This window comes from Chaetomium fimeti (genome assembly GCF_033439085.1).
Source record: "Chaetomium fimeti strain CBS 168.71 chromosome Unknown B0H64scaffold_2, whole genome shotgun sequence".
NCBI lineage: Eukaryota > Fungi > Ascomycota > Sordariomycetes > Sordariales > Chaetomiaceae > Chaetomium > Chaetomium fimeti.
This window is the reverse complement of record NW_026944330.1, coordinates 3,702,824-3,730,741: the sequence shown is the minus strand read 5'-3', so window position 1 is coordinate 3,730,741 and position 27,918 is coordinate 3,702,824. Positions and strand designations below refer to the sequence as shown.

General features: G+C 56.8%; 15 protein-coding genes across 15 annotated transcripts; 9 read left to right on the top strand and 6 right to left on the bottom strand.

Moving 5' to 3' along the window:
• The first annotated feature begins 2,666 nt into the window (after positions 1-2,666).
• On the top strand, positions 2,667-3,338 carry B0H64DRAFT_388120 (uncharacterized protein). Its single transcript, XM_062803251.1, has one exon. It carries the CDS (start codon positions 3,064-3,066, stop codon positions 3,319-3,321), a length of 258 nt encoding a protein of 85 aa, XP_062662849.1. The 5' UTR covers positions 2,667-3,063; the 3' UTR covers positions 3,322-3,338.
• Positions 3,339-3,864: 526 nt separating this feature from the next.
• On the top strand, positions 3,865-5,289 carry B0H64DRAFT_98025 (translation initiation factor eIF 4e-like domain-containing protein). The gene is made up of 3 exons (XM_062809054.1): positions 3,865-4,087; positions 4,152-4,970; positions 5,029-5,289. The coding sequence occupies exons 1-3, from the start codon at positions 4,059-4,061 to the stop codon at positions 5,243-5,245; spliced, it is 1,065 nt and encodes a 354-aa protein (XP_062662848.1). The 5' UTR covers positions 3,865-4,058; the 3' UTR covers positions 5,246-5,289.
• A 512-nt stretch (positions 5,290-5,801) lies between these two features.
• On the bottom strand, positions 5,802-7,493 carry B0H64DRAFT_422816 (uncharacterized protein; the record flags this gene model as incomplete). Its single annotated transcript, XM_062805579.1, has 1 exon — positions 5,802-7,493. The coding sequence occupies one exon, from the start codon at positions 7,491-7,493 to the stop codon at positions 5,802-5,804; it is 1,692 nt and encodes a 563-aa protein (XP_062662847.1).
• Positions 7,494-7,796: 303 nt separating this feature from the next.
• On the bottom strand, positions 7,797-10,650 carry B0H64DRAFT_388115 (WD40-repeat-containing domain protein). The gene has a single exon (XM_062803250.1). It carries the CDS (start codon positions 10,625-10,627, stop codon positions 7,904-7,906), a length of 2,724 nt encoding a protein of 907 aa, XP_062662846.1. The 5' UTR covers positions 10,628-10,650; the 3' UTR covers positions 7,797-7,903.
• A 169-nt stretch (positions 10,651-10,819) lies between these two features.
• On the top strand, positions 10,820-12,898 carry B0H64DRAFT_355344 (uncharacterized protein; the record flags this gene model as incomplete). The annotated part of the gene is made up of 4 exons (XM_062801555.1): positions 10,820-11,079; positions 11,135-11,455; positions 11,507-11,664; positions 11,713-12,898. Exons 1-4 carry the CDS (start codon positions 11,044-11,046, stop codon positions 12,896-12,898), a joined length of 1,701 nt encoding a protein of 566 aa, XP_062662845.1. The 5' UTR covers positions 10,820-11,043.
• B0H64DRAFT_388109 (kinetochore component CENP-S-domain-containing protein) lies at positions 12,881-13,785 on the bottom strand. The gene is made up of 3 exons (XM_062803249.1): positions 13,721-13,785; positions 13,426-13,549; positions 12,881-13,339 (listed from the first exon to the last, which is right to left on the bottom strand). The coding sequence occupies exons 1-3, from the start codon at positions 13,775-13,777 to the stop codon at positions 13,164-13,166; spliced, it is 357 nt and encodes a 118-aa protein (XP_062662844.1). The 5' UTR covers positions 13,778-13,785; the 3' UTR covers positions 12,881-13,163.
• A 385-nt stretch (positions 13,786-14,170) lies between these two features.
• B0H64DRAFT_472476 (protein trafficking Pga2) lies at positions 14,171-14,972 on the top strand. The gene is made up of 2 exons (XM_062807934.1): positions 14,171-14,483; positions 14,538-14,972. Exons 1-2 carry the CDS (start codon positions 14,363-14,365, stop codon positions 14,858-14,860), a joined length of 444 nt encoding a protein of 147 aa, XP_062662843.1. The 5' UTR covers positions 14,171-14,362; the 3' UTR covers positions 14,861-14,972.
• Positions 14,973-15,140: 168 nt separating this feature from the next.
• Positions 15,141-16,270, top strand: B0H64DRAFT_388106 (uncharacterized protein). The gene is made up of 2 exons (XM_062803248.1): positions 15,141-15,451; positions 15,542-16,270. Exons 1-2 carry the CDS (start codon positions 15,406-15,408, stop codon positions 16,057-16,059), a joined length of 564 nt encoding a protein of 187 aa, XP_062662842.1. The 5' UTR covers positions 15,141-15,405; the 3' UTR covers positions 16,060-16,270.
• B0H64DRAFT_388104 (uncharacterized protein) lies at positions 16,271-18,523 on the bottom strand. The gene is made up of 3 exons (XM_062803247.1): positions 18,396-18,523; positions 17,474-18,250; positions 16,271-17,418 (listed from the first exon to the last, which is right to left on the bottom strand). The coding sequence occupies exons 1-3, from the start codon at positions 18,439-18,441 to the stop codon at positions 16,532-16,534; spliced, it is 1,710 nt and encodes a 569-aa protein (XP_062662841.1). The 5' UTR covers positions 18,442-18,523; the 3' UTR covers positions 16,271-16,531.
• A 483-nt stretch (positions 18,524-19,006) lies between these two features.
• Positions 19,007-20,672, bottom strand: B0H64DRAFT_317656 (ribosomal protein S5 domain 2-type protein; the record flags this gene model as incomplete). Its single annotated transcript, XM_062800345.1, has 2 exons — positions 19,007-20,287; positions 20,349-20,672. The coding sequence occupies 2 exons, from the start codon at positions 20,670-20,672 to the stop codon at positions 19,007-19,009; spliced, it is 1,605 nt and encodes a 534-aa protein (XP_062662840.1).
• A 1,756-nt stretch (positions 20,673-22,428) lies between these two features.
• On the top strand, positions 22,429-23,154 carry B0H64DRAFT_439709 (uncharacterized protein; the record flags this gene model as incomplete). Its single annotated transcript, XM_062806445.1, has 1 exon — positions 22,429-23,154. The coding sequence occupies one exon, from the start codon at positions 22,429-22,431 to the stop codon at positions 23,152-23,154; it is 726 nt and encodes a 241-aa protein (XP_062662839.1).
• A 275-nt stretch (positions 23,155-23,429) lies between these two features.
• Positions 23,430-23,876, bottom strand: B0H64DRAFT_439708 (ribosomal protein L38e; the record flags this gene model as incomplete). The annotated part of the gene is made up of 4 exons (XM_062806444.1): positions 23,430-23,479; positions 23,548-23,676; positions 23,749-23,782; positions 23,847-23,876. 4 exons carry the CDS (start codon positions 23,874-23,876, stop codon positions 23,430-23,432), a joined length of 243 nt encoding a protein of 80 aa, XP_062662838.1.
• A 186-nt stretch (positions 23,877-24,062) lies between these two features.
• On the top strand, positions 24,063-24,908 carry B0H64DRAFT_388096 (uncharacterized protein). The gene is made up of 4 exons (XM_062803246.1): positions 24,063-24,267; positions 24,325-24,337; positions 24,388-24,518; positions 24,567-24,908. The coding sequence occupies exons 1-4, from the start codon at positions 24,232-24,234 to the stop codon at positions 24,648-24,650; spliced, it is 264 nt and encodes an 87-aa protein (XP_062662837.1). The 5' UTR covers positions 24,063-24,231; the 3' UTR covers positions 24,651-24,908.
• Positions 24,909-25,046: 138 nt separating this feature from the next.
• Positions 25,047-26,726, top strand: B0H64DRAFT_430361 (peptidase family M48-domain-containing protein). The gene is made up of 3 exons (XM_062805927.1): positions 25,047-25,167; positions 25,229-26,158; positions 26,214-26,726. The coding sequence occupies exons 1-3, from the start codon at positions 25,153-25,155 to the stop codon at positions 26,652-26,654; spliced, it is 1,386 nt and encodes a 461-aa protein (XP_062662836.1). The 5' UTR covers positions 25,047-25,152; the 3' UTR covers positions 26,655-26,726.
• Positions 26,727-27,084: 358 nt separating this feature from the next.
• On the top strand, positions 27,085-27,748 carry B0H64DRAFT_388093 (uncharacterized protein). Its single transcript, XM_062803245.1, has 2 exons — positions 27,085-27,284; positions 27,370-27,748. Exons 1-2 carry the CDS (start codon positions 27,175-27,177, stop codon positions 27,719-27,721), a joined length of 462 nt encoding a protein of 153 aa, XP_062662835.1. The 5' UTR covers positions 27,085-27,174; the 3' UTR covers positions 27,722-27,748.
• The last annotated feature ends 170 nt before the right edge of the window (positions 27,749-27,918 follow it).

The window sequence follows — 27,918 nt, the reverse complement described above, 5'->3', positions numbered from 1 at the left end:
ACTTGCCTCTTCTTAGCTCATCGGTGACCAAATCCGATGAGGAACACCCATCCACGACGGTGACGTGAGAGGCTCGGATGGGATAAGAATATCTGTGCAAAGGCAAAAAACAAAGGGGGGGAAATTGCAAAGGGATAAAGATATTTCAACTCACTCCACCACCGCGCACCCGGGTTTCCTGGCGTCTGCCACCGCCGCCCACTCGGTCTCCTCTGCCGCTACCTCCGCCGCCGCCACCGCCCATCTGACCTGCATCCCCACCCAGTCGTCCGCCGCCGCCGCCGCCGGTGCCGCCTCTTCGGCCTCCCGGGTCCCCCCAGCCGCCGCCGCCGCCGCCGGTGCCGCCTCCTCGGCCTCTTGCTCCCCCCCAGGCGTCTCCGATACCACCGATTCCAGCGGCGCTGGTGGCGGCGGCTCCTCATCCGCCGGCAACTCCACCGGCTACAGGCCGCCCCAAACCCTCACCCGTACCCGAGCCCCGTCCACAGCTGTCTGCCACTCCTCCCCCTTCCGCACCACGTTATCGGCCACGGACGCCGGCACGCTCAACACCCCATCAATACCCCGGGCGAGGTGCCTCCGCACCTCGCTCGGGGCAGGGGACAAACCGCCCACCAGCCCACCCAACGCCTCCACCTTCCGCCACACCGCCGAGTTCTGCAGCTGCCGCCGCCGTCGCTCCGGCACTTGCGGCAGCTGCCGCCACAACAAGCGCACCAGCTTGGCCACCCACACAACAACCGCATACGCCCCTACCACCAGGAGCAGACCGTAGCCCCACCCCACCATCGTGATCGTGTTGGCCGCGAGGCCAGTGAGAAGTGCAGCTATTAAAGCAACAAGTTAGCCAGCACCCTGCTCCCATGTCGGACATGGAACGCGAAAAGTAGCACAGGGTGAGTGGGGCAAGGACTAATCGATAGCTCTCGTCGATTTGGCGACGACAAACATCAAACGACACTGATGAGGAAAACAAGGGAGTAAGTAGTAAGGAAAGCGGGGCGCGGGTAGAGGAGGGGGCCGGCGGCGAAGGAAGCAATTAAGGGCGATTTTGGTGGAGGGCAAGTTCGCACGGAGGCGGTATAGGGATGCGGATATCGCGGCCAGGGCTGTGTGGTGCCATCACGGGCTATGGAGCCTCAAGCGTAGGGTCAATGACCCGTGAGACACTGGTGAGCGCCCCGAGGGTCCTCCTCCTGTACGCGTATTGAGATGGAGGCTAGAACGGGGTTTCCCTTATCCCCCACGAGACAGGGGAATGTTGGAACTTCCAGTGATGCTTTAAAGAGGGGTCGGGGCCGTCGTGATAGACAAGACCATAAACAGATATCAGGCAGAGCTTTGGTGCTCGAGGACGGTGGGCGGTACTCCGTAGGCCGCCATCCGCGGTTCTCCAACGAAGACTGGGGCTGTTAAGGCTGGTATTAATAAAGTGAATATGGCATTCTTGGGTGGTAAGTAACGAGAGAATACTGGAAGAATAGTCAGGCTATTCAACGGGAGAATAAAATAGCACTTACTCGAATCCATTTTGTCGTTCGCAGAGAGAACACAGAGAACAGAGAACACGGATTCGAGAAAGGTTTATCTACAACAGCGACCGAAAGTGACTCTACCCATTGGGAAGGGACCACATCGTTGTCCGCACTTGCACCAAGCTTAGGTCGGGCCGCTGCTTGATATTTGACAGAGGTAGGTGCGTCCTAAAAACGGAAACAAGTATAGCCATCTAACGGGCCTTAGTAGAAAGAGAAGGTGTCCCCGACACTAACTACCTAAGCTTTCTCCATGGCGGAAAGAACGAGGGCAATTATCAATACCTGAGTACAGAGGAAGAACCGAACGGTCCATAGCTGAACTTCCATCTTAGGGTGGTTCGCGAATTAGCAAGAATAGGGGGTTAACACCATCTGAACCCGAAGACGCCCATGAGCAATTGTCCTGAGAGAGACGGAACGAGGAGTGGTCTCTTTGGTCCTGAACCCAGTCACATCATGATTCTACCAAATCTTGATCCCCCTTTTCTTGTCCGTGTCCTGTACCTTCTTTCATTACCTGATAAATTTTATAAGCGAGCGGTAGCCTGTTTACGGCCTGATATAAGCTATCCGCAATTCCAAGACAATAGCACTAGGAATTACAGTCACATTGGCAGCAGCTGAATGAGATGATTATATACTAGTAGTAGCTACCTAGCAAGTGCGTATATTAGTTGTGTCATTATAGTAAGCTCGAGCCTAGTATCATATTAGAAGTAGGAGGATTAATAAGAAACGCGTAAAGAGGATTCTAGAGTTAAGGGGGGGGATGGAGCTTCTATTGTACAAGCGAACTAGCACCAAACCTCCAGGGCTAGACACAGTTCGAGTTGTTCATATCCCTCACAAGCCCTAATCAACCCACGCCAACGTTTTACCTTCGTCTACACCGATGGGGGACGGGATCCTGGTATTCCATTACAGGCGCACAAAAGGCGACCCAGACCACCCGATACCTAAGTATAAACGAAATAGAATGGGCAACGCCTTCGGGCCCCCATCGCCAGCCCCCGTCGCCAGCGCTGTTTGCAGCCATTGCAGAAATAGCGACGGCCTATGCACGCGAACAGAGTAGCGCCCCGCAAAATATCGGTGCAAGTGATGAGTCGGTTCTGCTAAGCCAGCAACTACATCTCACGCCTTGCTCGTGTCTGCACCCGAACAATTAGCTCTGAGTTGGGCAACCTTGGGGAGCGGGTGGATTGGCAGGAAGGAAAGCTCAGGGAAAGCCAGGTATCGTCATACTCAACTCACGACTGCAGACCCCCTTACCATTAAGGCTGAGGGAGCTTGTCGTTGCTGAGTCGGTTTACCGGAAAGTTTGCAGGTCATCAGGGCAGTCGGAAGAATAAAACACACAAGAAAACGACTTACAAATTTAAGAGCGGAAGAACAAGTTGTTGTTCGACTACCTTGATTTGAGGATGCGGGACGGTATGCCGCGAGTGCCCTGTGGTTGGATTGACATCTTCAAGAAGCTCCTAGCCACGGTGAAAGAGGGATACGTTGGGTTCCTCAAATCAAGATGACTCATCAAAAACTAATCATGAGCATGGTGGCCCTCAGCACGCGTCTCGCCGGTCTACTGTGTACGTGGCAGGAAAATAAATGGATGGATATGTCCAGGTCTTGCTTCAGGTCATCACCGCATCATGGACGCCGCGCGAATGGGGCACTCGTGATGATGGTTTTAAGCAAGGGCATTGAGAGAGTCAATCTCGACACTATGTTCGAAATTGCCAGCAGCGTGGTGCAGTTTGGTGGCAGACTGGCAATATTTTAATGAACTGTGGTCTTGGTTTGTTGAAAAAGAGAAAAAAAAGAAGCGAAAATCGACCATGCCGAGAAATCTCCTCTTGAAATGGATTGCCAAGCCCGCGGTGGTTTTGTGACAGCATTCACCGCCCACAACGTTGGGCCCTGCCTGCGTTCCATGGCGCTTCGAAGTGGCCTGTTCCACAGCACGGACCATGCAAAGGTGGGTTCAAAGCCAGTCATGTTTTTTTTGGCTGCAGCGCTGTGGTGGAGTCGGCGACCCGTCCGCCACTCTGCCTCTGGCTTTCAAGTTTTGTTCTTTTCATGATTGAGAATCCAGTTCGCAAAAGATCCCGTCCTGCCAATCGAGCACACATACAGTTTCAGACACGCCTAGCAGCCCAAATCAGCCACATATCTTCGAGACCACATCTCATAGCTCCATTGCCAGCCACATCGACATCGACAAGAATCCCGACTAATACGACAATTAACGACACTAAAATCCCCCCATCCCTCCTGACATCACACGCTGCTGCCCCCGGCTCGAAATTCGCCAGCCGTTTCGACAGCTTCCACCCCGCGCCACAACAACCCTACAGTAATACCCAGAACAACCGCTGCTCGCACCTTACCTTTGCCGATCGAGACACAGTAGTAATTGCGCATCGCCTTCCGTCCTTGGTGCTCCCGGTGCTCTGCCCGACGGCTTCGCTTTCCTTGCTGAGCTTACTTCCCCCTTGAGTTACGGTTTCCGACGTCTTCATGGATAATCTATGGAGTCGCCGTGCCAAGTGAGTCAGCTTCCGTCGTCCCATCATCATGCGCCGTCCTAACTTTTGGTACCACCTGCGGTAGCTCGAGCAAGCTCTCTCTTTCAACAGGTTCCGGCCAGGAGAGCCCGTCGGGACGCAACCCCTCCTTCAAGCGATTTGGCGGTGATAGCACGTCGCACGGAAAACACTCGCTCAACTCGGTAACAACACCAGGCGGCAGCCTGGCGTCCCCGATCGGCGCGGCATCGAGCGCCTTCGGCCTGGGTTCGGGCGCTTTTGCCTCGTTTGGCTCGGCTAAGACGCCCAAGTCGCCGGGGAATCCGTTCGAGGCGGCCCTGGGCGTCGCCGCAAAGACTCCGACCGCTGAGAAATCGGCAAAGGACGGGGTCTTGGGCGGCAGGGCAATTAGCAAGCCGGCCTCCCTCGCGTCTTTGCAAGAAGCGGGGAAGGTGGCCCGGCCGGCAGGGCTATCAACCCACCAGCTGCGCAGCAGCTGGGTGTTCTGGTTCCGCCCGCCCATCTCCAAGGCGAACGGGTTTATCGAGTACGAAAAGACGCTGCACCCCATCGCCACGGTCGACTCGGTCGAGCACTTCTTCAAGGTCTATCAGCACCTGAAGCGGCCGTCAACGCTGCCGCTGGTATCGGACTACCACCTATTCAAGAAGGGCATTCGGCCAATATGGGAGGATGAGGAGAACAAGAACGGAGGGAAGTGGGTGGTGCGTCTGAGAAAGGGCGTTGCCGACCGCTATTGGGAGGACCTGCTGTTGGCCATTATTGGCGATCAGTTCGGCGAGGCCGGTGAGGAGGTGTGCGGGGTGGTTCTCAGCGTCCGGAACGGCGAGGACATCCTCAGCATCTGGGCTCGTGCGAACGGACAGCGGGTCCTCAAGGTTCGGTACGTTTCGTCCTTCCCCCACAACCGTCAACCCCCCCGCCCCGCTAACATATCCCAGCGAGACCATGCGGCGAATCCTGTCCTTCCCTCCGGACACCAAGCTCGAGTGGAAGAGCCACGACTCGAGCCTCCAGCAGCGCACAGCCATTGAGGAATCACGGCGAGAAAAGGCCAACCACCACCACGGCGACAAGCGGTCGTCGAACAAGCCACATCAGCAGCAACAACATTCGCAGCAGCAGGCTGATGAGCACAAGAATTCCACCAATTCATAATCCCCCAGCGAAGAAGAAAGAAAAAAACAAAGCATTGTCAGGGCGTGAGGAAGAAAGCAGGCAGCGTCTTGTTTCCACGATTGTACACTACCGAATCAGCAAGCATTTGCCATATATGAAATTCTGAAGCGTCCGAAGTATTTGGGGAGCGGTTTCGGATCGGATTTCGAGGGCCTGATGCGTCCTTGATTTGTTCTCATTTCTCCTTGGACATTGGTTACGGTACGGCACGGTCTTAATGAAAACCACACTGGGAGGAAGGAGCGCTGAATGGGATTTTAGGGTGGGACGGACGGTAGGCATGGCTGAAGGAACTCACGGTGGCGGAAGGGGTTGGTCGGGTTGGTCCGGTTGGGATGGGGTGTATGTAGTAGTACTTTATTGTAACCACCTACAACTTCCATTGTCTCTTGCCCACTATCGGGTTCCTGGATATTGTTCTCGGTAGGGGCTTAGAACCCGGAGGACGGATTTCTCGGCCTCCGAATCAACACAAACATGGGATGTATACTACTACCACTCCTTGGTATCTTTTCCCCCCGCAATCTCAATGACATCAAGCCCTCCCTTTCCCCTTCCCACCCGCACCACCCACGTTCTGCTGCTGCCGTATCGGCAGCGGCGGCGGCGGCGGCCCCCTGCGCCGCTCCCAGATCTGCAGGTAGCTCTCGCCCAGGTACAGCAGCTCGGAGCGGATCTTGTCGACGAACAGGTCCTGGGCGACGACCCACTCGTCGGTGGCCTTGTCGCGCAGCTGGACCTTCCAGGTCTTGCGCTCCTCGCCGACGGCGCTGTCGGCGACGTCCTCCTTGGCGCGCACGGCCTCGTGCACCACGTTGGCGACGAGGTCGTACCAGACCGGTTCCCCCGGCGGGTGGTGGGCCGGATCCGGCTCGACGTAGGGCGCCACGTCCAGGTTGCGCGGGTCGAAGGTGACGATGGTCGGGTTGCGCTCCGCCACGAACTTGTTCTGGCTGAACCGCTTGATGTGCAGCACCAGGAACGGCGGCAGCGGGTGCATCAGCCGGTACCGCTTGCGCTGCGCGTTCAGCTCCTGGCCCGTCACCCCGTTGTACTTGGCCAGGATGGTCGACAGCGGCACCTGCGGGATGATGTTGCGCTCCTGCTCGTCCTGGAAGAGCGGCGCCGGCGGCAGGTCGAGGGTTAGGAGGAGGAACCGCGCGATGTCGGTCTTGGCGTCCGACGCTTCCTCGAACCGGAGCCGGTCGCTGAGCCCGTCGGCCCGCGCCGTGATGGATTGGGATTCGACTTTGAGCTTGCCTTGGAAGATGCGCTGGATCGGGGACGAGCCGGGCTTGGTTCTGCTGCCGCCGAGGCCGAGGTGGAGGTGGTTGAGGAACCAGGAGAGGAACTCGACCGGGTCGGATTGCGCCGTCAGGGTGAAGCGCTTGTTGGAGCGGAGGGAGATTTCTTGGAGGAGCTCGTGGGGTGAGACGTGGGATTTGAAGGCGCGCGGGTTCCAGATCTTGCGGAAGAGGATGGATGTGCGCTTGACGAGTTCGGGGGCGGAGGTGAAGTCCTCGAGGAGTAAGTAATTGCGCAAGGGCGCTACGTGGGAGAGGGCTTGAACCACGACGTTTAGGTAGTCGTTCTCCTTGATGTTGTTCATGCCGACGAAACCGGGGGTGTACTCCTTGGACCCGAGCGTCCAGGATGTGCGCTGCTTGCGATCGAGCTCGGTCACCTCCTGCCGCGTGTATCGCGGGTCCGAGACGTACTTTATGTCGTCGAGGGATTTGCTCTTAACCTCGTAACCTTCCGGCAGCACATATACCTTTTGGGTGCTCATGTTGATGAAGACGTGGTGATCCTCCTCGAGCGCGTGGAAGTAGGCATGCGATTTCGGTCCCCGGCCCTGGAAGTATTTTCCGCACACCAAACATGCATAGACATTAATATTGGATAGCGTGATTGAGCACAGTTTTTCGAAGTCGAAGTCGAGGACGTTACGGTCGATGGTGTCGAGGTAGAGGTCGTCATAACCTGCTGTCGGTGCGGACTGCCTGATCGGCGCCTTCTCTTCGACTTCCTCCTCGTCAGAGAACTCGCCCTCCTCATCCTCTACGATCCCATTCTCGTGCGCCGGTATCCTCTGCTCGTCGCCATTTTCAAATGCGCTGCTCGGGGTCAGGCTCTTGTTGTAGTCATCGAATCTCGACTTTTTGGATGCGGGCGACTCGACCCCCGAGAGGTCCTCCAAGGCCTCTGATGCCTGACGTTTCGACATTCCTCGTGTGTTCTTGGGGGAAGGCGACCTAAATTTCGGGGAGGGGCGCGGGGGTTGGAGACGGCTCGAGAAATCGGGTGGTACTGTCGTTGTTGAGTTGGGTGCTGTTGTTGATGTCCAGGAATTTCCCAGAGCGACGCCATGGACAGGCAGGCCCCAGCTGCAATCGATGCCCCACTTGAGCTCACAGACAAAAGCTTGGCATATAAGCAGCCTTACAGGTTACAGGTAAATGAAACATAACAGTTTATGACCATGCTTGTCTGAAGTAAGTATAAGTAGATCATAAGCAGCCTGTTTTAAGTCGCTAATCTGAATCTTCTTTTTCAAGTATAACTTTCAACATAGGCTTCTCTCATGAAAATGTCAACATGAACCTCATACAACCCTAACCCTCCCACTTACACATGCTACCCCTCAGCCATAACCGCATCCCCATCCTCTACCGCCTCGAGCGAGGGCGGGGCCAAGCTGTCCATCTCCTGTAGGGTATACTCGACTAGGTAACTCTCATCCACCAGCTCCTCCATCCGCTTATAATGCCGCTCGGTATACACCTTCAGCGCATTCAGCACCTCGTTGAGGCTCTTCTGGCCCCTGGCCCCCTTGACCGACAGGTTGGAGAACTTGCCGGCCGGGTAGCTCCTGACCAGCGCCCAGAGGATCCTCTGGGCGACGGGCGCCGTGCGGGCGTTGGTGTTCCAGTCGCGCAGCCGGAGCAGCAGCAGGAAGATCTGCTCATCCGAAAGCCTGGCCAGGACGTCGTCGACGGCTTTGACGCCTGTTAGACTGCCCTCCTCCGGGGTGGTGCTGGTGACGACGTTGGTGAAGAGGCTGAGCAGGCGGCCCGGGTGGTTGAGTTGCAGCGCTAGGACGATAGCGTCGCGGTAGGCGCCCGCGTGGATGTAGTTTTCGAGTTCTTGCTCCTGTTCGACGAGCTTGAGGGCCGCTGATGTTGCGGCCGCTTGTGTTTCGGCGGTTGTGTCTTTCCAGAAGGTCACCTTGGAATCGCTGCCGCCGGAGACGAGGGTGTTCGTCTTGGGGTGCACCGCGAGGGTCCAGAGTCTGTCCTCGTGGTTGTCGAGCGTGCACTCCGTTTCACCGAGGTGGGCGTCCCAGACCTTGACCAGGCTGTCGGCGCCGGCGCTGGCAAACTGGATCCGCTTCTTGGCGGCCGTCTCGTCGGTGGGAATGTGCAGCCATACGACCTTGAGGACGTTGTGAGAGTGGCCCTCGAAGGTCCTCAGACAGGTGTAGTCTGTGAGGTTCCATAGTTTGATCGTCTTGTCACCACTTCCGGTCAAGATAACCCCTTTCCCTGAGACCGATCCCTGCTCGCCTTGGATGGCCGGGGTATGGCGAGGGGCGAATCTGACTGTCCAGACACCTCGTTTGTGGCCCTTGAGGATACCCTGCACCTCGAGTCTCTCGGAATCCCAAATCTTGACCGTCTTGTCCTGCGAAGCAGACGCAAAGAGCTGCCCTGTGGGGCTAACATCCAGGGCATTGATGTCCTTATCGTGAGCTAACCGCTTCAAACTCGCAGACACATTCGTTTTCTGTGACTGACGAGGAATATCCCTCTTTTGGACGAATCTATCTTGCGAGCCGGAAATCATAAATGGTGGTGGATGATCGAGAGGGTTTTTGAAAGCCTCCGAGTTTTCTGGGGGGACCACCTTGGGGAGAGCAACAGCCCCGACTGACTCAAGGTGGCCGGTGAACACCGCATAGCAGGTGTATGAGTTGTTGGCTCGGTCGATGCGCCAGAGCCGTGTTGTATTATCTTTTGCACCACTGGCAACCCAGTGGCCCGACCAGTCCACATCCAAGGACATGACAATATCCTCATGGCCTTTTAGTAATGCAACGTCGTGTCCAAAGTATGCGCCGCCCTCTTGTCCGTCGGCCTGGTTTTCGGTGTCGGCAACGGAAACGAGCCTAATATCCTCCGAGTTGGTGGCGAGCGCCATCAGGGACTGGTCGGGAAGGACGTATGCGAAATCCAAAATCTCATCGTGTGTGCCAGAAATGCGTCTAAACGGCTCCATGAGCATAGTTCCGCTGGAAGCAACGTCCGCCTGTGAGGGTACTCGATACATGGCAAGCGTGGAATCGGACTGTGCGCAAAGAACCAGGGACTTGTGAGGGAGAGAGATGGCCGATAGGATCGATTCGGGCTCTGATTTGGCCTCTTGTTCTGTGGTAATTTCGTGGTGTGTTGTCGTGTCCCAGATCCTAAGCAACCCGCTCGACCCAGCCGAGTACATCCATCTGCCCTCGTTCAGAAAGCCCACCGATTCAACCAGCTCGTGGCGCAGCATAGGGGTTCCGTGCCAGGCACCGTCCCTCCACAGCCACAGAGTCATCGTCTTGTCTCTGCTGCCGCTCAGGAGCGCGTGTTGCTCGGGTGAGTATTTTATGCTCTGAACGTTAGACTCGTGCGCCTCTTTCCTCCGTTTTGCGTCGGCATAGACCGGGACTGTGGTGCGCTTGTGGAGGTCGAAAATGCGAATCCTGCCGTCCTGGGTGCCCCATGCGAGCCGGAACCTGGACGCCACGTCCACCTCCTGATCTTGCTCGCCCTGACCCTTCCGCGGCCCCTTCTTTGACTTGCGCTCGGTCGTCTCGGCGGTTGCTGCGATCTCGAAGAAGTGCAGGGCCGACACCAGGACACTTTGACCGCTAACTGTGTGGGTCACATAGCCGCCGACGATATCCCAAATTTTGATGGCCCCATCTGCTGCGCCAGTGGCCAAAAGCGTGCTAGTTTTGTCGACGGCGAGGACTACAACGGGTGTCGCATGGGGCTTCGACGTCCGCACGAGGGTAGGCTCCACCGAGTCGAATTCGGGAGACACCTTAAGGGAGTAGATGCGCATCGTCAAGGACCGGGAGCAGACGACGAGGTGGGAAGCGGACGGGGTAATTGTCAATGTCGAAATTGGCTCGCCATCTCCTTCAATCTCGGCCAGGCGCTTCCCCGTGTTCAACTCTGTCAAAACCGCGACTTCGCCGAGCGTCGAGGCGAGGATCCGTGCGCCATTCTCGAGCGCGACCGACCCTCCAGTGAATATTGGCTGGATGACATTGTCGACCTCAAAGGTCGTCTTGGTCGCTTGTCTTGTAGCCATGGCTTGCGGTGGGTGATGTGCCGAGCGACCGAGATGCAGGTTCGCGATCTCAATTTTTCCCTGAACTTTTTTGGTTTGCTGCGCCGATAAGGAGGGGAAAATAAGGTTATCTTAGCGTAACTTCCTGGAACCCTGCATGCCCATCAAAGCCCACCTCTGCTTTCCCGCCGTTGGCAGCTCAATCAATCATTGCTGCACGCCCGGCATGCTGCAATGTCAGTGCTTCTTCCTTTAACGCCTACCTAACTGAAAAGTACCACTTTCACCCCAACCCCTAGGTATCCATCGAAGCCCGACACATCAACCCGCACTCTGGGTATGGAGCCATGATGTGCCGGGAATATCGGATTACTCGAATCAGAACTCATTCAACCATCAATAAACATCGCACGTAAACGGACAGACCAAATGCAGCCATGGGTCGATTAGGACCCATCACTTCTCTAGGACTCGTGAGGCCAACTGTATTCAAAGTTCATTCATTTCATAATCTAACATTATTTCCAGGGACGGTCACCATATGACGATGTGGTCCCGGGCGAAGGCCCAGAGGACTCGCGTTTTCCTCAGCAGCTGTATGATGAGCGAGGCCGCCCTATCAACCCGGAGACCAAGCGTATCAATCGGGACGTGATTCGCTCTCATAATGAAGTGATGATGGTCATTGGTGTTGCCGAACCAGAGAATACCGCCCCCGATACACAGTTCGAGGTAGCCCGCAGGCATCACCAGTATGAGGACCGTATCGGCAGGAGGCTGCTTCTGGCCGGCGGCGTGCTGGAGTCGGCGGCCATCTGGGGCGTGAATGGCATGAGGCAGCGCATTTTGGTATGTTGATTGTTGGCCACCAATTGATTCACTCAAATACCAACTCTGTAGCTCTACAAACCATACTCGCAAACAACCTTCTATGGCATGTTTCAACTCGCCTGGAGCCAGCAGTCTGTAGGCTCCTACTTCTTCGGCGGCTTGCCATCGTTTCTGGCGAGTACACTTCTGGAGCAGCTACCGGCCCCTGAGCTGAAGAAAACAACATCGTATGTTGCCTTTCTTGTCTCAGCCGACACCTTCGCTAACTGAAAAAGATTTCGATATGTCATGACATACATTCGTCTCCATTTAGCGATTTACGCCTTCTTCCAGCGAACAGGAATTATTCCCTACAACCGTTGGGTCCCTAACTGGCGGTTTTTCGTCCCGGGAACTAGCATATCACCTATTCCCTTCCCACCGACTCCGACCTCATTCCACCCCCGAAGCCTTCTCCAGTGGCTTGGTGCCTTCGCGCTTGGGGCAGCGCCGTTCGCCAGCTTCTACCTCTACACCAAGTTCCATACCGTCATAACCAAAACCCTACGGTACAAAATCCATCAGCTCCTTCCACGACCACATAACACGCACAAGCGGCGACTCTTCGGCAACCAACCCACAGGTGCCGAATATGGCCCCACCGAACACCGAACCGACGAACCACTCTCCTCCCCCACCGCAACGACAACACCGACAACAAGCGACGCCACCCCCAACGGCCCTCCCCGCCGACAAAGCACCGTCTCACTGCGCGGCGACAACAGCACCACCGCCACCGACCAACCCACCTTCGGCGGCTCCACCCAGGGGACCCACGACGACTTCGCCTCCGACGACGAAGACACCGAGATAATCAGCGCCACGCTCATCAGCTTCGACGTCGAAGCCACCGACGCGACCACCCCTCTCGACCCGACCTCCACCCACTCCGCCACCGCCCACGGCGGCGAAGACACCACCCCGGGCGTCTGGTCCGCCGAGCTGCGCCCCAACCCCAACCTCGGCAACGCTCAGCCCGGCGGCGGCGGCGGCGGCGGCGAGTACGGGTTCCCGGGCGGCGGCAGCGGCGAAGCCCAGGACAACCGCGTGTACCGCGAGAACGTGCTCACGCGCCTGCCGGCCATCCTCGCCACCGACGTGCTGGCCATCACGCCGGCGCGGCTGCTGATGACGCCGCTGGCGTCGATGGTGTGGCTGGGCCTGGCGCGGCCGTACATGCGGCGCACGGGGATGGCGCTGTGCGGGGTGGTGGAGGGGGTCGGCTGGTGGTGGGGCCTCAGGGAAGGGCGGGGGCTGGTGAATATGCTGGGCCTGGAGCTGCTGCTGGCCGTGATGCAGTGCGAGGCGTGGGCGGTGGTCATGCTGGCCGCGGAGCGGTTTCGGTATAGCGATGAGGAGTGGAGCGAGAGGGAGGGCTTGGGTGAGGGGGAGGAGGAGGAGGGGGCCCCCGAGAGAAACTAGGAGATTGAGAAGGGCGGGGTGTGGAGGAGGGTTGAGGTCTACGAGCGACGTCGTGTTCTGCGTGATGCTTGGCCGATGCGTCTGCTATGGAGAACTGCGCGGGCCGTACCCCGCTACTTTAGGTCACAGGTTGCTTTGTGGTGCTGAGCCCAGCGGGGGCTTATTGCATAGGTCGTCACTTGCATGATCATGGCACTAGATACAGCGCAGCGAAGTAGGGATATCATAAACACATCATCACAGCCAACCCTTTCCAATAAGCCCCTCAGCCCCGAGCCTTGCCCTTCCCCTTAAGCTTAGCCGCCTTCTCCCTATCGACCACATCCTTGATGACCGAGTACAAATCCTGGTTGCGCCGCGCCAGGAGGAGCACATCGTCGGTCGTGACGGTGGTGCGGCCGGCATGCTGGCTGAAGCTTTCCAGGTCTGTTGCTACGTTCTCTACAGCAACAAACACGGCATTAGATACCCCCTGCTGGGGCTGGACCGGTATCGCGATGCGCGCGACGGGGGAGGGGTCTGCTTGCCTATTTGATGCCAGATCATGTCGGTCAGGGCGCCGATGAACTGCGGGGTTGCGTTGCGGTTGCGCTGGAGTGACTCCTGGTCGACGATCTTGCCGATGGAGAACCAGAGGGCTTCTTTGAGGCGCTGGACGGTGTGGTGTCAGTTAGATGGACTCTTTGAGTTAGGGAGATAGGTGATATGGTGAAGGAACGGGCGTGGAGTTTGAATGGGTATGTTAGACGGATAATAATGATAATACAAAATGAGGAATATGTGGTGGATGATAGAGAGATGCGGAGTGTCTATTTTGCCTACCTGTTGCACCTCTTCATCCTGAGGGTCGGCCATGACGGTCCTCACGAGTCTTGGCATTTGGTGATGGATGGTTGTGGGGTTAAAGTGAGACGCGTTAAGGCGCGTCTCACTATGCAGTTAAGCGGAGCTCAGAACCGAACTAGTCTCCTTTGGGACTAGGGTCAATGCGCCAGATATGTACCCAGACCCCTGTCACCTCGGGCTTTCTTCGTGAAACCGGAAAAGTTGTGGTGATAACCGACGCTTGCAGACATTAATAGCGTTCGGCTGACATGTCTTCCATGATTATGAGCTCTGGAGTCGATTGCCAAAGGAACTAACTAGTAAACATCAAAAAGCCGAGCACGAAGCACGAATGCCGAAGATGCCGGCGGCAGTTCATAGTGGGGTCTTGGCTTGGCATAAATAGCTGACGACGTAACGGAGTTGAGCGGCAATTGAAGATTTTCGCGCAAATGCAATCTTTCCAGCTCCAACTTCTTGAACTTCGCTCTCAATCGCAGTGTGCCCGAGACGTGTTATTCTTCAACCTTTGAACATCTAGTCAATTACGGAGTCTGCCCGTTGCCTTACATCGTGGTTAAAAATCCTCAACAACAAATAATTGCCTCGTTGGCCTTCGAGAGCCCCCAAACACCCAAAATGGACAACATCGCCGGCCTCGCCTCAACAATAGGCAACCGCTTTGCGACGAACTTGAGGGGGTCATTTACCAACATGACCCTAGAACAGGGCATTCGACTCGTCATTATTGCCGGAGCTTGTGAGTTATGCCGCGCAGGGCTTTGATTGGGGCGAATCTAACTGGCGGTGATAGACATGCTCTTGAGACCATACCTGGTCAAGCTCGGCATGCGGGCGCAGATGCAGTCCCACGAAGAAGAAGAGGCGCGGGCGGAGGCGGAACACAAGGCCAAGATCTCGGCGAACGAGCTGCGTGGGAAGGTTAGCATCCCCGACGACACGGACGACGAGGACGAGGCCACGGCCGAGGCATCTGGGCCAGACTGGGGCAAGAAGGCGAGGAGAAGGCAACGCGATATGATCAAGAAGCTTTTGGAGGCCGAGGAACAGCGACTACGGGAGAACCAGGAGGAATTAGAGGATAAGGACATTGAGGAGTTCTTGGTAAAGGAATGAACAACGGCCGATATGTATCGACGTCATACAACGTAACTAATAGGCTTGTATATAAGCTGCCTCCATGGAGATTATCCCGTAATGATACTTACCACCAACGCGCCAACCTATCTAACCGTATTACTTGGATGATGTGCAAACATCATGATGTTGGTATATGTGTTGTATCGTATATATGGATATCCGATTAAGCGGTATGTGCTCAGACATGCACGGTTGGTTTTGCCCCACCATATCCAGCCCGCCGCCTGCGAGGCTGCTCTTTGACATTCGTCTTTGCTATCAAAGCGCACCTCGGCAGCTAATCGGCAACCAGTGCAGTCACCCAGCACATCGCCTGGAAACCACCGCCGACATCCAATTCTCGCACCACCAACTTGTGACGAGGCATTGGCACCGCTATCGAGCATCAATTGGCACGAATCCTCGCCGCACCTCAACTTTCTTCGACTGTGTTACCAACAGACAAGCCGCATCCCGACGACCAGCGACCGTCCATACCGGTTCTCAACCCCATACTTGATACGCGAACGTTTACCGTCATCATGTCGGCAAATTCCCACGAGACAAATGTCCGGTGCTCATGTGAAGGTACGACAACAACACCCATCGGTCCGGACTCTTGAAACAAGGACTGGCCCATCATGCGGCTCTGGGTTACCCGTATTAACTTCCCTCCAGCTGCGAAGAACTTTGTCGACTGGTACTACCGCCAGGTCAACGATTGCAAGTCCATATCCCCAGGCTACGTCAACGGCCACTCAGCGTACGACAAGGCCGGCCACCCGCCCGCCGACATCTGCATCAACGGCCTAGTAGTCGCGACGCCACAGGAATGGGAGAAGCTGCTCGAGCAACAAAGACAGGCGCCCAAGCAGCCCGACCCGAACAAGAGGCGCGTGCGGTACGAGGTCGAAGGCTTCGACGCGCACGTCATCAACGCGGACTACCGCTTTGGCGCCCCGCAGAAGATGCTCGACCTGCACTCGACAACGGACGGCGTGCGCATGATGATGACGGTGGTCGTCTCCGGAACCGTCTACTTCGGGACGGGCAGGAACAAAGCGGATGATTATTGGGAGAAGCAAACCTTTCACGACAGGTTCATTCTGGTGCCGAACTGGGATGTTCTCGAGAGGCCCGGGACTAAGCATGGGAGGAAATATCTGATTATTTCTCACAACTACCGGGCAAACTAGGTTGGTCGGGGGAGACATCTGTTGTTTTCTCACACGGCCCCGCCCAAACTGGGAGCGGCGGTGGCGCTGTGGTTCAATGGTTAGGAAAATGCATCGCGGAGTTCATTAGGCCCTTCCTTTACAGAGGGCTGTGGGAGAGGCGTTAGGTATACCATCAGCGTTGAGGGTTGGTTAAAATTGAATTCATTTGATCCAGCGGATATGAGAAAACTGCACGTTACCACGATGCTTAACGCTGGTTGTGACACTGGTGAATCCGGCGCATTCCAGATATGACAAACGATTGACTGCCTCCCATTGCTCCTCTGCCTCACCCTTTGCTACCATCTTCAGTACTCCTGCAGCCATAGACAAACCCAACTACCTAAGTACCTTTTCCGTGCATGCCCTATATAGCGCTGCGTAGCAAACGATCCTAAAGACAAACACACTCGAGAAAACCAAACAGCCGTGCATTACTACTCCCTGCCCCCTATGCAGGAACTTCCAAACACTTCCGGCGCCACTCCCAATACCCAACCCGGATGCGATCCCACTTCTGCCCCAACCTCGTCAAGCTCAACTCCGCCTTCTCCCTGTCCCCCTTCTCGGCGTAAATCTCCGCCAACAGGTCCAGCGCGTGCGTGCTCTGGACGTCCTCCGCCTCCTCTCCCTCCCCGAGCCCCTTGACGAACCCGCTCGCGAACTCCTCGACCGTCGCCAGCTTCCGCCCGCCCTTGACCAGCACGCCGCGCAGGTAGTTCCACCCGCTCTGGTTCTGCGGTGCCAGCCGGATCTTGTCCCGCGCGTACTCGACCTCGCGGTCGATCACGACGGCGGGCACGCCGGGGTCGGCCTCGGTGGCGGCGCTGCCGGGCGTGGCGTAGTCCGGGTTGGAGAAACCCAGGAAGAAGCGGTGCGACCAGGCCGAGTTGTTGCGCACGTCGTCGTCGATCATGGCCTCGATTGCTGCGAGCTCCTCGCCGTCGTTGAATAAGTTGAATTTGCCGACCAGGTACGAGCGGTACGACCACACGTGGTAGTTCTTGGTGTCCTCGGCGAGGATCTTCTGGAGGAAGCTGCGCTCTGCCGCGGCGAACTCGGCCACGGCGGATGGGTCGGCGGCGATGAGGGGGTGGTAGTTTTCTACCAGGAGGTGGCGGTGGTGCCAGATTTGGTAGTTCTTGAGGTTTTCTAGGGCCACGCCGTTCAGCCACGCCATCTCGTCCGGGATGGGGAGCTTCAGAGCGAACACGTTGGCCGCGCGGAACAGCCAGACGGTGTAGTGCGCCGGGTTCATGCCGATGATATGCTCGGTTAGGCGCAGGCAGCGCGGCGAATGCTCTTTGGCCTGCATCACGGCGCGGAGGTAGGCCATCGCTAGGAATGTCAGCCACCGCGAACCTCACTAGAACCCACCAGAAAGCGGACTCACCCTCAGCATAATCAGCAGAATACGAGATCGCCGCCAGCGCGCCCTCCGGCTCCTCCAACACCACCGGCTCAACATCATCCCACTCCGGATCCATCGCCAACTTCCCTTCTTTACCCACACCACCCCCATACAACTCCTTCCTCAGCGCCGCCATCTCTTTCCGCCGCCTAGTCTCCTCAAAAGCCTCCTGCTCCGTCACAACAACCAATTCCCCAGTCAGCTCCTCAACCTCACCCCTCCTTTCACGCTCCCACCTCGTCCGAAAACAGCGACTCTCCACCTCCAAACACCCCAACACAACCTTCCGCTCCCACTTCGCCTCAAACTCCCTCACACCAACTTCCCCCCCTGGCGGTGACTTCCTAACCCTCGCAACCCTAAGCCCCAACCCGCCCTCGTTAACAATCTTCCAAACCTCCCTCAACGTCTTGACCCCACCTCCACAAGCAACCTTCCCAACCGCACCTGCACCCGCGGCCGTCGAAGACCCGGACGAGAGCGCCGGGCGTGCGGCGATGCGCGAGGCGATGCGCGCGGCCAGCCAGGCGGTCTGCTCCGGGTGGGAGAGCGCGGCGGAGAGCGAGCCGCCTTTCTGGCGGAGCAGGGCGTCGTGGGGGCGGGCGGCGGCGTAGCGCGCTTCGGAGCGGGCGAGGACGGTTTCGGGGGTTGGGGTTGTGGTGGGTGGTGGTGGTGGCTTGGTTGTTGTTGTTGGGGGTGTGGTGCGGCTGCTGCTAGCGGCGGCGGTGGTAGTGGTGGTGGTCTGTGTGGGTTTGGTAGCTGGAATGGGGGGGGGTGGATGGTTAGCTGCCTGCCTAGCTCGGGATGCGGGATGGGATGGGATGGGAGGGCTGTTGCGGCGGAGGGTAAAAGTAGGAGAGGGAAAGGCCCGGAGAAGACCGATGGCAGAATGGGATCCGCTCACTTTCGGACGCTTTGGTCTTGTTCGCTGCTTTGCCTTTGGGCGGCATGGTGGGCTGCTTCTTTGAGGCCCGAGGATGGCGGGGTGGGTTTTAAAGAGTGCAGCCAAGAATTGTCGGTTGGTTGATCGTCAATGGAGCTGCCCGAGGAAGCTCGCTCAATCGCTCAGGGAGCTTCAGTAAGCGGGGCAGACAGGGATTGCACAATCATAACTTGTGCCAAAGCACAATGTTAAGCACTGTCTTTCTTCTCAAACCGTTCCCCGCGTTCGTTCAATTGTTTTTTCTTCTTCAAGGAGCTGGTTGCAGGTTACACGTGGATTATTAGATTGGGTAAGAGAGTCTGTATACACAGTAAGGCGAGACGCTCTTGAATCAAAATACAGAGAAGTAAACCCGTTAAGGTACTTGGAAAGCCAGGGGCTCCCACCTCCCATCCCTTTTCCGCTGTCGCCCACTGGAAAGAAGCCCCTGATTGAAGATACCACGCCACATTTCGCCAACAGAACTCCTATCCCACACAACCTTCAGGAAAAATTTGTCTAACTATTAACAAGCAAGTCCAAGTCCAAGTCCAACTTCAAGGCCACCCTCTCCTGTGGCCACACTCCCAAAACTAGCTCTCCACTCTCCAGAAATTCCACCCTTCCCTCTCGCCCGCCCCTCCGTGCACACCCACCAGCTTCTCAACACCCTCATTCCCCTCCGCACTGAGGAACCGCTCCAGGTCGATCTCCATCCCGCCCTGGTCATCCTCGTCCATCCCATTCTTGAGCACAGCCGGCCAGAGGACACCGACACCGTCCCCACCAAGCGTAGTCTCAAACTTCTCAAACCCTTCCTCATCCAGCTGCGCCTGCAATTTCCCCAGCTTCTTGCGCTCAACACCTGGCTTCAGCAGCGTGATGCAGCAGCCACCGCCGCCGGCACCGGTGAGCTTGGTCCAGCCGATGCCCTCGTGGTCGACGAGCTCGCGCACGCGCTCCAGGCGCGGGTGGGAGACGCCGAGCGAGACGAGCAGGCCGTGGTTGATGGTCATGAGCTCGCCGACGCGGGCGAGGCTGGCGTCGGACGAGGTGTCGAAGCCGTCCTCGGTGAGCACCTCGGCCGACGCGTCCGTGACCTTGTCGATGGCGTCCAGGATGCTGCCCACCAGCACCGGGTGCGTGTTCTTGAGCTTGCCCACCTTGGCCACCTCGTGCGCCGTGGATTTTGGCACCCGCGTGTCGACCAGCAGGAGTGGCAGCTCCGGGAAGTCCCAGAGCGGCCGTACCGACGGCGGCTTGCCGTAGTCTGTGCGCTGGAAGACGACCGCCTTGCCCTGCGTCGCGACCGTGTTGTCGACGCCGGACGGATTCCCGTGGATGAACATCTCGTAGACGTAGGCCCAGCGGTTGATGCGCTCGATCTGGATGCGCGCCTCATCGGCCGGCTGGTCCGGATGCGGGCCGGCCAGCGTCCGCAGCTGCAGGAGCAATGCGGCAGACATGCATACGGCGATGGTAGCGCTGCTTCCCAAACCGGCGCCTATTGGGATTGTCGATCGTAGTGTGTACTGGCAGCCGGGGAACGACTGGGACCCGAGCGACAGGAACATGTAGAGGAAAGAGCCGGCCGAGTTCTGATGTACCTTGCGGATTCCGGCTGGCTTGTCGGGGGAGACGTTGGCGAGGAAAGGCTGGATCGCGGCAACGAGCTCGAGATCGAGTTCCGTGACGAGGGAATAGTAATATTTCTTTTTGGACGGTTGTTGGAAGGTCGCCCAGGGGAGCTCATCGATATTCCAGCAGTGGTCGAAGTCGATATCGGGAAATTTGAGCGTTACTGTGCGCTTGGACTTGGAGAGCGTCGTGACGAGGAGGTAGGACCGCAGCGAGATGGCGGCAGCTATTGCGGCCTGTAAAACCAACATATCAGCACCAATTTCCCACTCTCGACCACCTCTTATCTGCACTCACCTTGCCATGTACAACAGCGTGTTCGCCAAACACAATCACCTTGCCCGGCGCCGACACCATGAATGCCGGCATCATCGGGCTTGACTGTTTGCGCTTCCTCCTCCGGGGGTTGACCTTTGAGCTGCTCGTCCCATTGCTTGTGCCATTGACGCTATCTGTGCTCTCGAGGCTCAGGTCGCTAGCATCTGTGCTGATGCTGTCGGGTTCTGAGTCGCTGTGGAAGCCATTGACGCCGTTGTGGCCGTTGTGGCCGTTGACACCGTTGACACCGTTGACGCCGTTGACGCCGTTGGCTATGCCGTTGGATGCGCGCTGTGTCGCCATGGCATCCGTGCACCGAGATCTTTATTACGGCTTATTTGTGGTTCGAGAGTAGCGAAGGCAAAAGAGGCCGGAGACGGCTGTTCGAGAACAATATCAAGGCGGCTCGTTGGTCAATGGCTACGTTCTACGGCCGTAGGACAAGGACGACTCGTGGTAGTGCCGGAACACGGCAGGCGGCGTGCTGCTTCGAGTATATGCTGCGGTACCGTCACGATTGGTCCAAACAAAGACTGGCTGTGATCGAAACCGTGGTGTTGCGGGGACAGAAGAGGAACCGGGCAAACGGGTTGGTGGTGCAAGGCGCGAAGCTGGGAAGGATATTATCTGCCAAGATAGGCAGGAGGTGTAATATTAAGTCGAGTGGAGTCCAGAAGCGAAGCAATTCGGCGATCGGATGGTAAAACGGCGCTGTCCTGCTGCAAAATCGAAATCCCGTCGTTATTAGTTGACAATTAGTTACGGCGCCGTTGGTCGGTAACACGAAGAACGTGGTGTTGGGGGCACAGCTGCTCCAAGAAAAATAGTGGCCGGGAACGCGCTGCGGCACTGCCCACCACCACGATGACGAGCAGGGGCAAGATATGGGTGGATTCCCGGCTCTGTCTCCCATTGTTTCTGTCCACGGGGTTGCATTCTGTCGTTCTGGAACCTTGGAAGCTCCTGATTGGCGCCAATGCCCATTTCCGGAGAGCTGGGAGCGAAGAGCCAAGGGGCCGATACAGGCCGGGACCACCTGGGACCCGTTTTTACCGGTGGCCCTTGCATCAGGGAAGTTCTGCCGGCGTTGCCCAGTGGTCACGGACCAGAGTGTCAGCGGCGAGCAATTCCCGCTTCCCAAACCCCACAGGCCCCGTGATGCCATTGCCATGCTGGAGATGGGTCGAGATGCCCAAGAAAGGTCACGGGATTCAGCCTTCTTGACTCCCCAGTACCAACGCTGTTGCGTCTGTTTTGTGTCTTTGATCCCCGCGTCCAAGTCTCAGCATCTGGCAGTTGAGCCAGCTCGTAGCCAGTGAGAAAGCATGGCATAACGGCGATGCCGATGCGGAAAGTCATGGGCCGCGGCGGGTCCAATACGTGAACTCATTTTAGCCCAAGGTCCGCCTTAAAGCCGATGGTTTGCAAGCAACGACCCTGCACTTGAACTCGACGACGGCACCCTCTGGCCAAAAAGCCGAACTCCAAAGGAAAACAAGAAACTAAGCAAAAAGAATTAAGTTGAAGAAATCGGAAAACCAAATCAAAGAAAAGACATCGAGTAAAATTAAAAAGTAAATTGAGCTAATGCAGTTTCTTTGGGCTTTTGGATGGCTTTCGTTTGGTTCCTGCAGTCGATGACGTCTACACTTCAGAGTCCGGCTTTTTTGCCCATGGGGTGGACGGCTCAGAGATCCGATGCGGATGAAGACGCAGGTCGAAGGTGCCTTGAAGGTCCTTCATCATCTTGGTGGTCATAGGATGAGGTCAAGCTGACTGCATCTGTTCATACCAGGTGGTGCCTGCATTGATGGGTCTCTGTCCATCTATAACCTCTTTGAGAACAGCAGCAGGTTGCACGCCGGGGATAAGCCACATCACCGGCCTGCCGCCTGCCGCGCCGGCGTGATTCAAAATGCCTTCACAGAAGGCATTCAAAGAGCATCGCAAACCCCGACATATAATATAAAACAGCGATAGCCAACACACTCACCATCCTCCGTAAAACCCAAACCCAAACCAAAAACAAAAACAAAAACAAAAACAAAACGCCATCAAAATGTCCCCCGTAACCGAATTCGCCCTCCTCCACCTCACCACCAAACCGCCCCCCCACGACACCAACACCACCAACACCAACCCCCTCCCCACCCCCCTCCGCGAAACCCTCACCACCGCCATGCGCGTCCAAGACGACTGGCACGCGACGGCGTTCCCCAACCTCCCGTCCTCGTCCGCCGACCGCGCCGCCGTGTGGTTCTCACAGGTCGAGGACCCGGCCTGGCTGCTGACCACGGCGCGGTGGCCGTCGGTGGCGGCGCACTGGGACTGGATTCGCAGCGCGGCGAACGAGCGGGTCATGGGCGAGCTGGGGCCGAGTATTGTGGCGGGGGAGACGGTTTTGTTTCATGTGGCTGGGGGGATATTTGGGAAGGGTAGGGGTGGTACTGGTGATGGTGGGCTGGGTTCGTTGCTGGAGAGTCCGGTTATCAGTGTGCGGAGGATCTTTGTGAAGAGGGTGGATAGAGCGGCTTTCGAGGCCAAGTTTGAGGAGGTGAGGGGGATACTGGAGGGGTATGCCCGGCCTCATCTGGTTCGGTTCGGGTGGCGGGAGGATGTGGAGGACGGAGAGGATGAGGATGAGTTCGTGCTTGTGTGTGGCGGGGACAGCGTCGACCAGCACTTTGCGTTTGCCGAGTCCGAAGGGTTCGCCAGGTACGGTGAGCTCCGGGAGTTGATTGCGCGGGTCGATCTGAAGCACTATAAGCCGTTGTCGCTGGAATAGCGGCCTGTCCACTTCGAGACCTTGCAAGGGGGACGTTGATTCTGAGTTTGGGCCTTGGCCGATGAATGCGATTCATTTCTGGGGAACCTCGCCAACTACATCGCCCATCCGAGGCTAATCATAGCAAGCAAAGCACCAGTTCCTCCTGAGTTTCCCATTCCGAGACGCCGTTTGTGAGTTCAGTCCAACCCGAACCGGCAAATGCATGTGCCTCCATCGTGCCAGAGCCCCGTGCTCAGTGCCGGACCAGTATTTCCCCTTCAGGATCCATCAACTCATGTCGACTTCTGCTTGTTCTTCTTGGGAACGTCCTTGATCTGAAGGTCTGTTGCGAAATCCACCGTCAGCCCATGTTCGTCCTCGTATCGTCCGTTTTCGTCGCGGGAAACCTACTGGGCGGCAGGCTCTGCTTGAGCTTCTCGGCCTTCTCCGAGTCCTTGAGGACCAGGGTGTAGAGGAACCTCTGGCAGCGGACCTTGAACTTGATCTGCTGGCTCTTGTTGTTCTTCTTGATCCGGGCGGCTGCAAGAAACCCATTGTCAGAATCTCCTCCCACAATCTCCTAGCTCGTCGGTCATCTCGCGTGAAACGTACAGGAGGCGTCCTTCCGCCGGCAGATCTCGATGAACTACGCCAAAAATGTCAGTACGCCGTCCGGACTGCGCAGAAAATCCCAGCACTTCGAATCTCACCTTCTTGATGTCTCCGATTTCTTGAGGCATTTTGGCTGGCTGTGTCGAGGTCCTGTACTGGTCGAAGGGGTTCTCGGTTTCAAGGTCGGGATTGTATTTCTCGAAATTATTTTCTGTGGGTTTGGCGGTGGGGTGGCACCCCGACAGCTGCATTGCATGGGTTTGGAGAGTGGCAGGGGTTGCTTTGGTCAGAGCTTCATTGTGTGGCTGAGTGACGCGGCCTGTGGCGCTAGCTCCTTATGGGACGACCATCTCGATGTTGACAGGTAGCTCATGCTGTCGACAGCATTCTTGCTCTTATAAAATTGGTCAAACATAAATCTACTTCGATAGCCATTGGGGTCCCCATCACGGCCCATACACAATCAAATCCACAGCAGCCACGATGCCGACGCCATTAGACCGAGCCATGAAATCCAAAGTCAGTATTCGCTTCCGACTCTTGACAATTTCCAGCTTTGACTAATAGTATTACCAGAACGCCGTCCTCGGTAAGAAGTTCAGCGCGGTGTTATAGGTGTTCTATGTTGACTTTCCCAAGCCTTTGGCGGTTTGGTGACAGGCGTTGCTGTGTGGGCAATTTGGGGAGGCGACTTGTTTCCGCAGGAACAAGACCCTAAAGGCGCCCCAGAGACTTGGTCTAGAGAAGAGCTTCGGCGATGGCTAGCTGCGGTATGTTGCCCGGCTTCCTAGCACTACCTAATACTGACCAGTTGCCAGCGAAACCTCCATCCTCAAGAGTCGGACAGCAGAGATCAGTTGCTCGAGCGGGTGCAGGCGAATATGAGGATTCCGAGGAATTAATATTATTGCCACCATGAAAGGCATGTCAAGACAGCTTGCCCCAGCCAGCGTTCCCGATCCACGCCAAAACACTCATGGGTCGGAAAGCAAGCTGTGGCGTTTTAGGGGTCCGGTAGCGGTGCCAAGTAGTACATTGGATATCGAACTGGGTTCGAAGATGTAGATTTAGAATGGCTTGGGGAGTTGTTTTGCAGCATATTACAGATACCAAAGGGCTTTCGTCGTCAGTTGAGAGACAGAACAAGTTCAACAGTTGTGACAGCCCAAACGGGCATCGGATTGTCCCGGTGGGGTTTCTGATGACAGGCGCGACGGGGGCAACTTAGCCAATCAGACAGCTTCCCACGATAAGATTTGGGGCCGCAGGCAACGGCATCCCGCGCGCGCAAGGACAGCTTGTTCCTCTGGAGACTCGGGCCCCTTCTTTCATCAACTTCCAATTGTCAAACCATCGTTGGAATTGGATCGCGACGGCCGGATAGTCGCGACCTTTCTCGCCACGATGGATTTTCTTCAGGTATGCGGTCCACCAGAGTTTGCTTTTGAATGCCATGAAACTAACTGCCCTCGTCGCATAGCGCCTTGCGCGGTTCCTCGACCGCCCGCTGTTCCCGTGGAAGAAGCTGATCATCGGCTTCTCCGTCGGCCAGTACGTCTTTGAAGCGCTCCTTGGGTACCGGCAATACAAGATTCTGCAAAAGACAAAACCGCCCAAGGTGCTGGAACACGAGGTGTCGCAGGAGGTCTTCGACAAGAGTCAGGCCTACGGCCGCGCCAAGGCAAAATTCACCGGCTTCAACGGTCTCTACGGACAGCTCCAGAACCTCGCGTTCTACCACTTCGACGTACTCCCGAAACTCTGGTCATGGACAGGCGATCTTCTTCTCCGCTTCGCGCCGAAGGGCTTCACTGGCGAGATCTCGCACTCGATCGTCTTCATTCTGTCGTTTATCATCATCAGTCAGGTCCTCTCGCTGCCGTCTAGCATCTACAATACGTTCGTTCTGGAAGAGAAATTCGGTTTCAACAAGCAGACTCCTAAGCTGTTCGTCGTCGATATGATCAAGACCAACCTTCTGGCTTTCGTCCTGGCTCCCCCCATTCTCTCTGGTTTCCTCTCCATCATCAAGAAGACCGGTAGCCAGTTCTTCTACTACCTCTGGATGTTTGGCGCTGGCCTGCAGGTTTTCATGATTACCATCTACCCGATCGTCATTCTGCCGCTATTCAACAAGCTCTCCCCCTTGGAGGAGGGCAAGCTGAAGACGGATGTCGAGAACCTGGCCAAGAAGCTCAAGTTTCCGCTTCGGGAGCTGTACGTCATTGACGGCAGCAAGCGCAGCGCTCACAGCAATGCCTATTTCTTTGGCCTACCCTGGAAGAAGCACATTGTCATCTACGACACCCTGATTGAGAAGAGCGAGAACGACGAGGTTGTCGCCGTCCTGGCCCATGAGCTCGGCCACTGGAGCTTGGGCCATACCACCAAGCTATTCGGCATCTCTCAGGTTAGTCAACATTACGACCGTGTTCTTTCTCGTGCCATATGCTAACGGTTTACAGGCGCACTTCTTCTACATCTTCGCTCTCTTCTCGGTCTTTGTCAACAACAACTCTCTCTACTCCGACTTTGGCTTCACCAACCAGCACCCCATTATTGTCGGATTCCTCCTCTTCTCGGACATTCTCGGCCCCCTGGACAACGTCATCAAGCTGCTTATGAACATCTTGAGCCGCCGCTTCGAGTTCGAGGCTGACGCTTTTGCCAACGGCCTCGGGTACAACACGGAGCTGGCTCGCTCGCTGATCAAGCTTCAGATCCAGAACCTGAGCACCATGGATGCCGACTGGATGTTTGCCAGCTACCACTTTTCGCACCCCATCTTGTCGGAACGCTTGAAGGCGCTGAACTGGCAACCCACCGAGAAGGTGGAAGTGAAGGGCGGTGATAAGGAGGAGGGCAAGGAGGATACTGCGACTGCGACTGGCAGAGATGAGCTGTAGACGGGCGGGCTGTATGTTTTTGTCTGTAGTCTAAACTAGACCAACGAGAATGTCGAACAATATTTTATTCAGCATTAACATGTCCCTACCTACGGGTGGAGCGCTTAATGAAGCGCTCTGGTCAAGCGGTGCCTTTCGAGGATATTGGCCGTCTTGGTAACCCTAACCCTATCCACTTGTCACCAACTGCCAACTTACGAGGCCCTACTATCAAGAAGGTCCAATATAGGAATATAGGTAGCTATTGCTACCGCTGTCCTGAAGGAATGGACATGGACTCCCAATAGGGAGCCCGGGCGTTTTGTCCTGTATTTCAACCTTCCGTTGTTGAGTCGGGTATGCTAGCAGCTGTCCGCCACCGCTGCCAGCTGTCAGCTACTCCAAAGGCCCGCTTGGCACCTCGAACGAACCTCGCCAAAACTTTGGTCGGACTTTGGTCGGCGGCGCATCACGACAACACCACGAACCACCCCAGTTGACCTTGCCAAAAGTGCGAAGAGGACCGAGAAGACACGCAACTATGTCTCGGGTCAGCCTCCAATCCCCGCTCCTCCAGGCGGTGCTGCGACGGCCAACCGCCCAGCTAATTCCTCGCTGTGCTCTGGCGACGACGAAACCCACTGCTGCTCGGTATGTCACACTGTCACTCCCCTTTCACAATTGCCGCAAAGAGAAGACCAATAACCAACTAACCCACCCTTCCCCCCCAACACAGCAGCATCTCGCACCTCCCCACCCTCCGACCAACACTCACCACCCCATCGCCCATCTTCCGCGCCGCGAACGCCCAGCGCTTCGCACCAGCAGCAACAACCACGCTCATGGCCGGCACAGAAACGGCGACGGGCGAGGTGGCCGACGTGCTGGGCAAGGCGGCGGTGACGGCGCACCCGGCGCTCGCGGGCTGCGCCAGCCAGATGCGCTGCGGCCCGCGCGCCAACATGTCCGGCGCCAGCCGCCTCATCCAGAAGCGCCGCCACGGCTTCCTCAGCCGCCTGCGCTCCAAGGCGGGGCAGAAGATGATCACGCGGCGGAGGACGAAGGGGAGGAAGAAGTTGGGGCATTAGGGGTTGGGTGGTTGGGTTCTGGGGGTAGGAAGTAGAGAAGGGAGGGGGGCTGTGTATTATACCGAGGGGGTGGAAAATGTATTATACTGGGGTGGAGGTCTCCCTGGGATGGTTGATTCCACGTCAGGTCGGGCAGTTTGGCGTGGATTAGGCGCCGTGCCGTTTTCTGCTCTCGGCGAGGTACTGTTGGTCTCAAC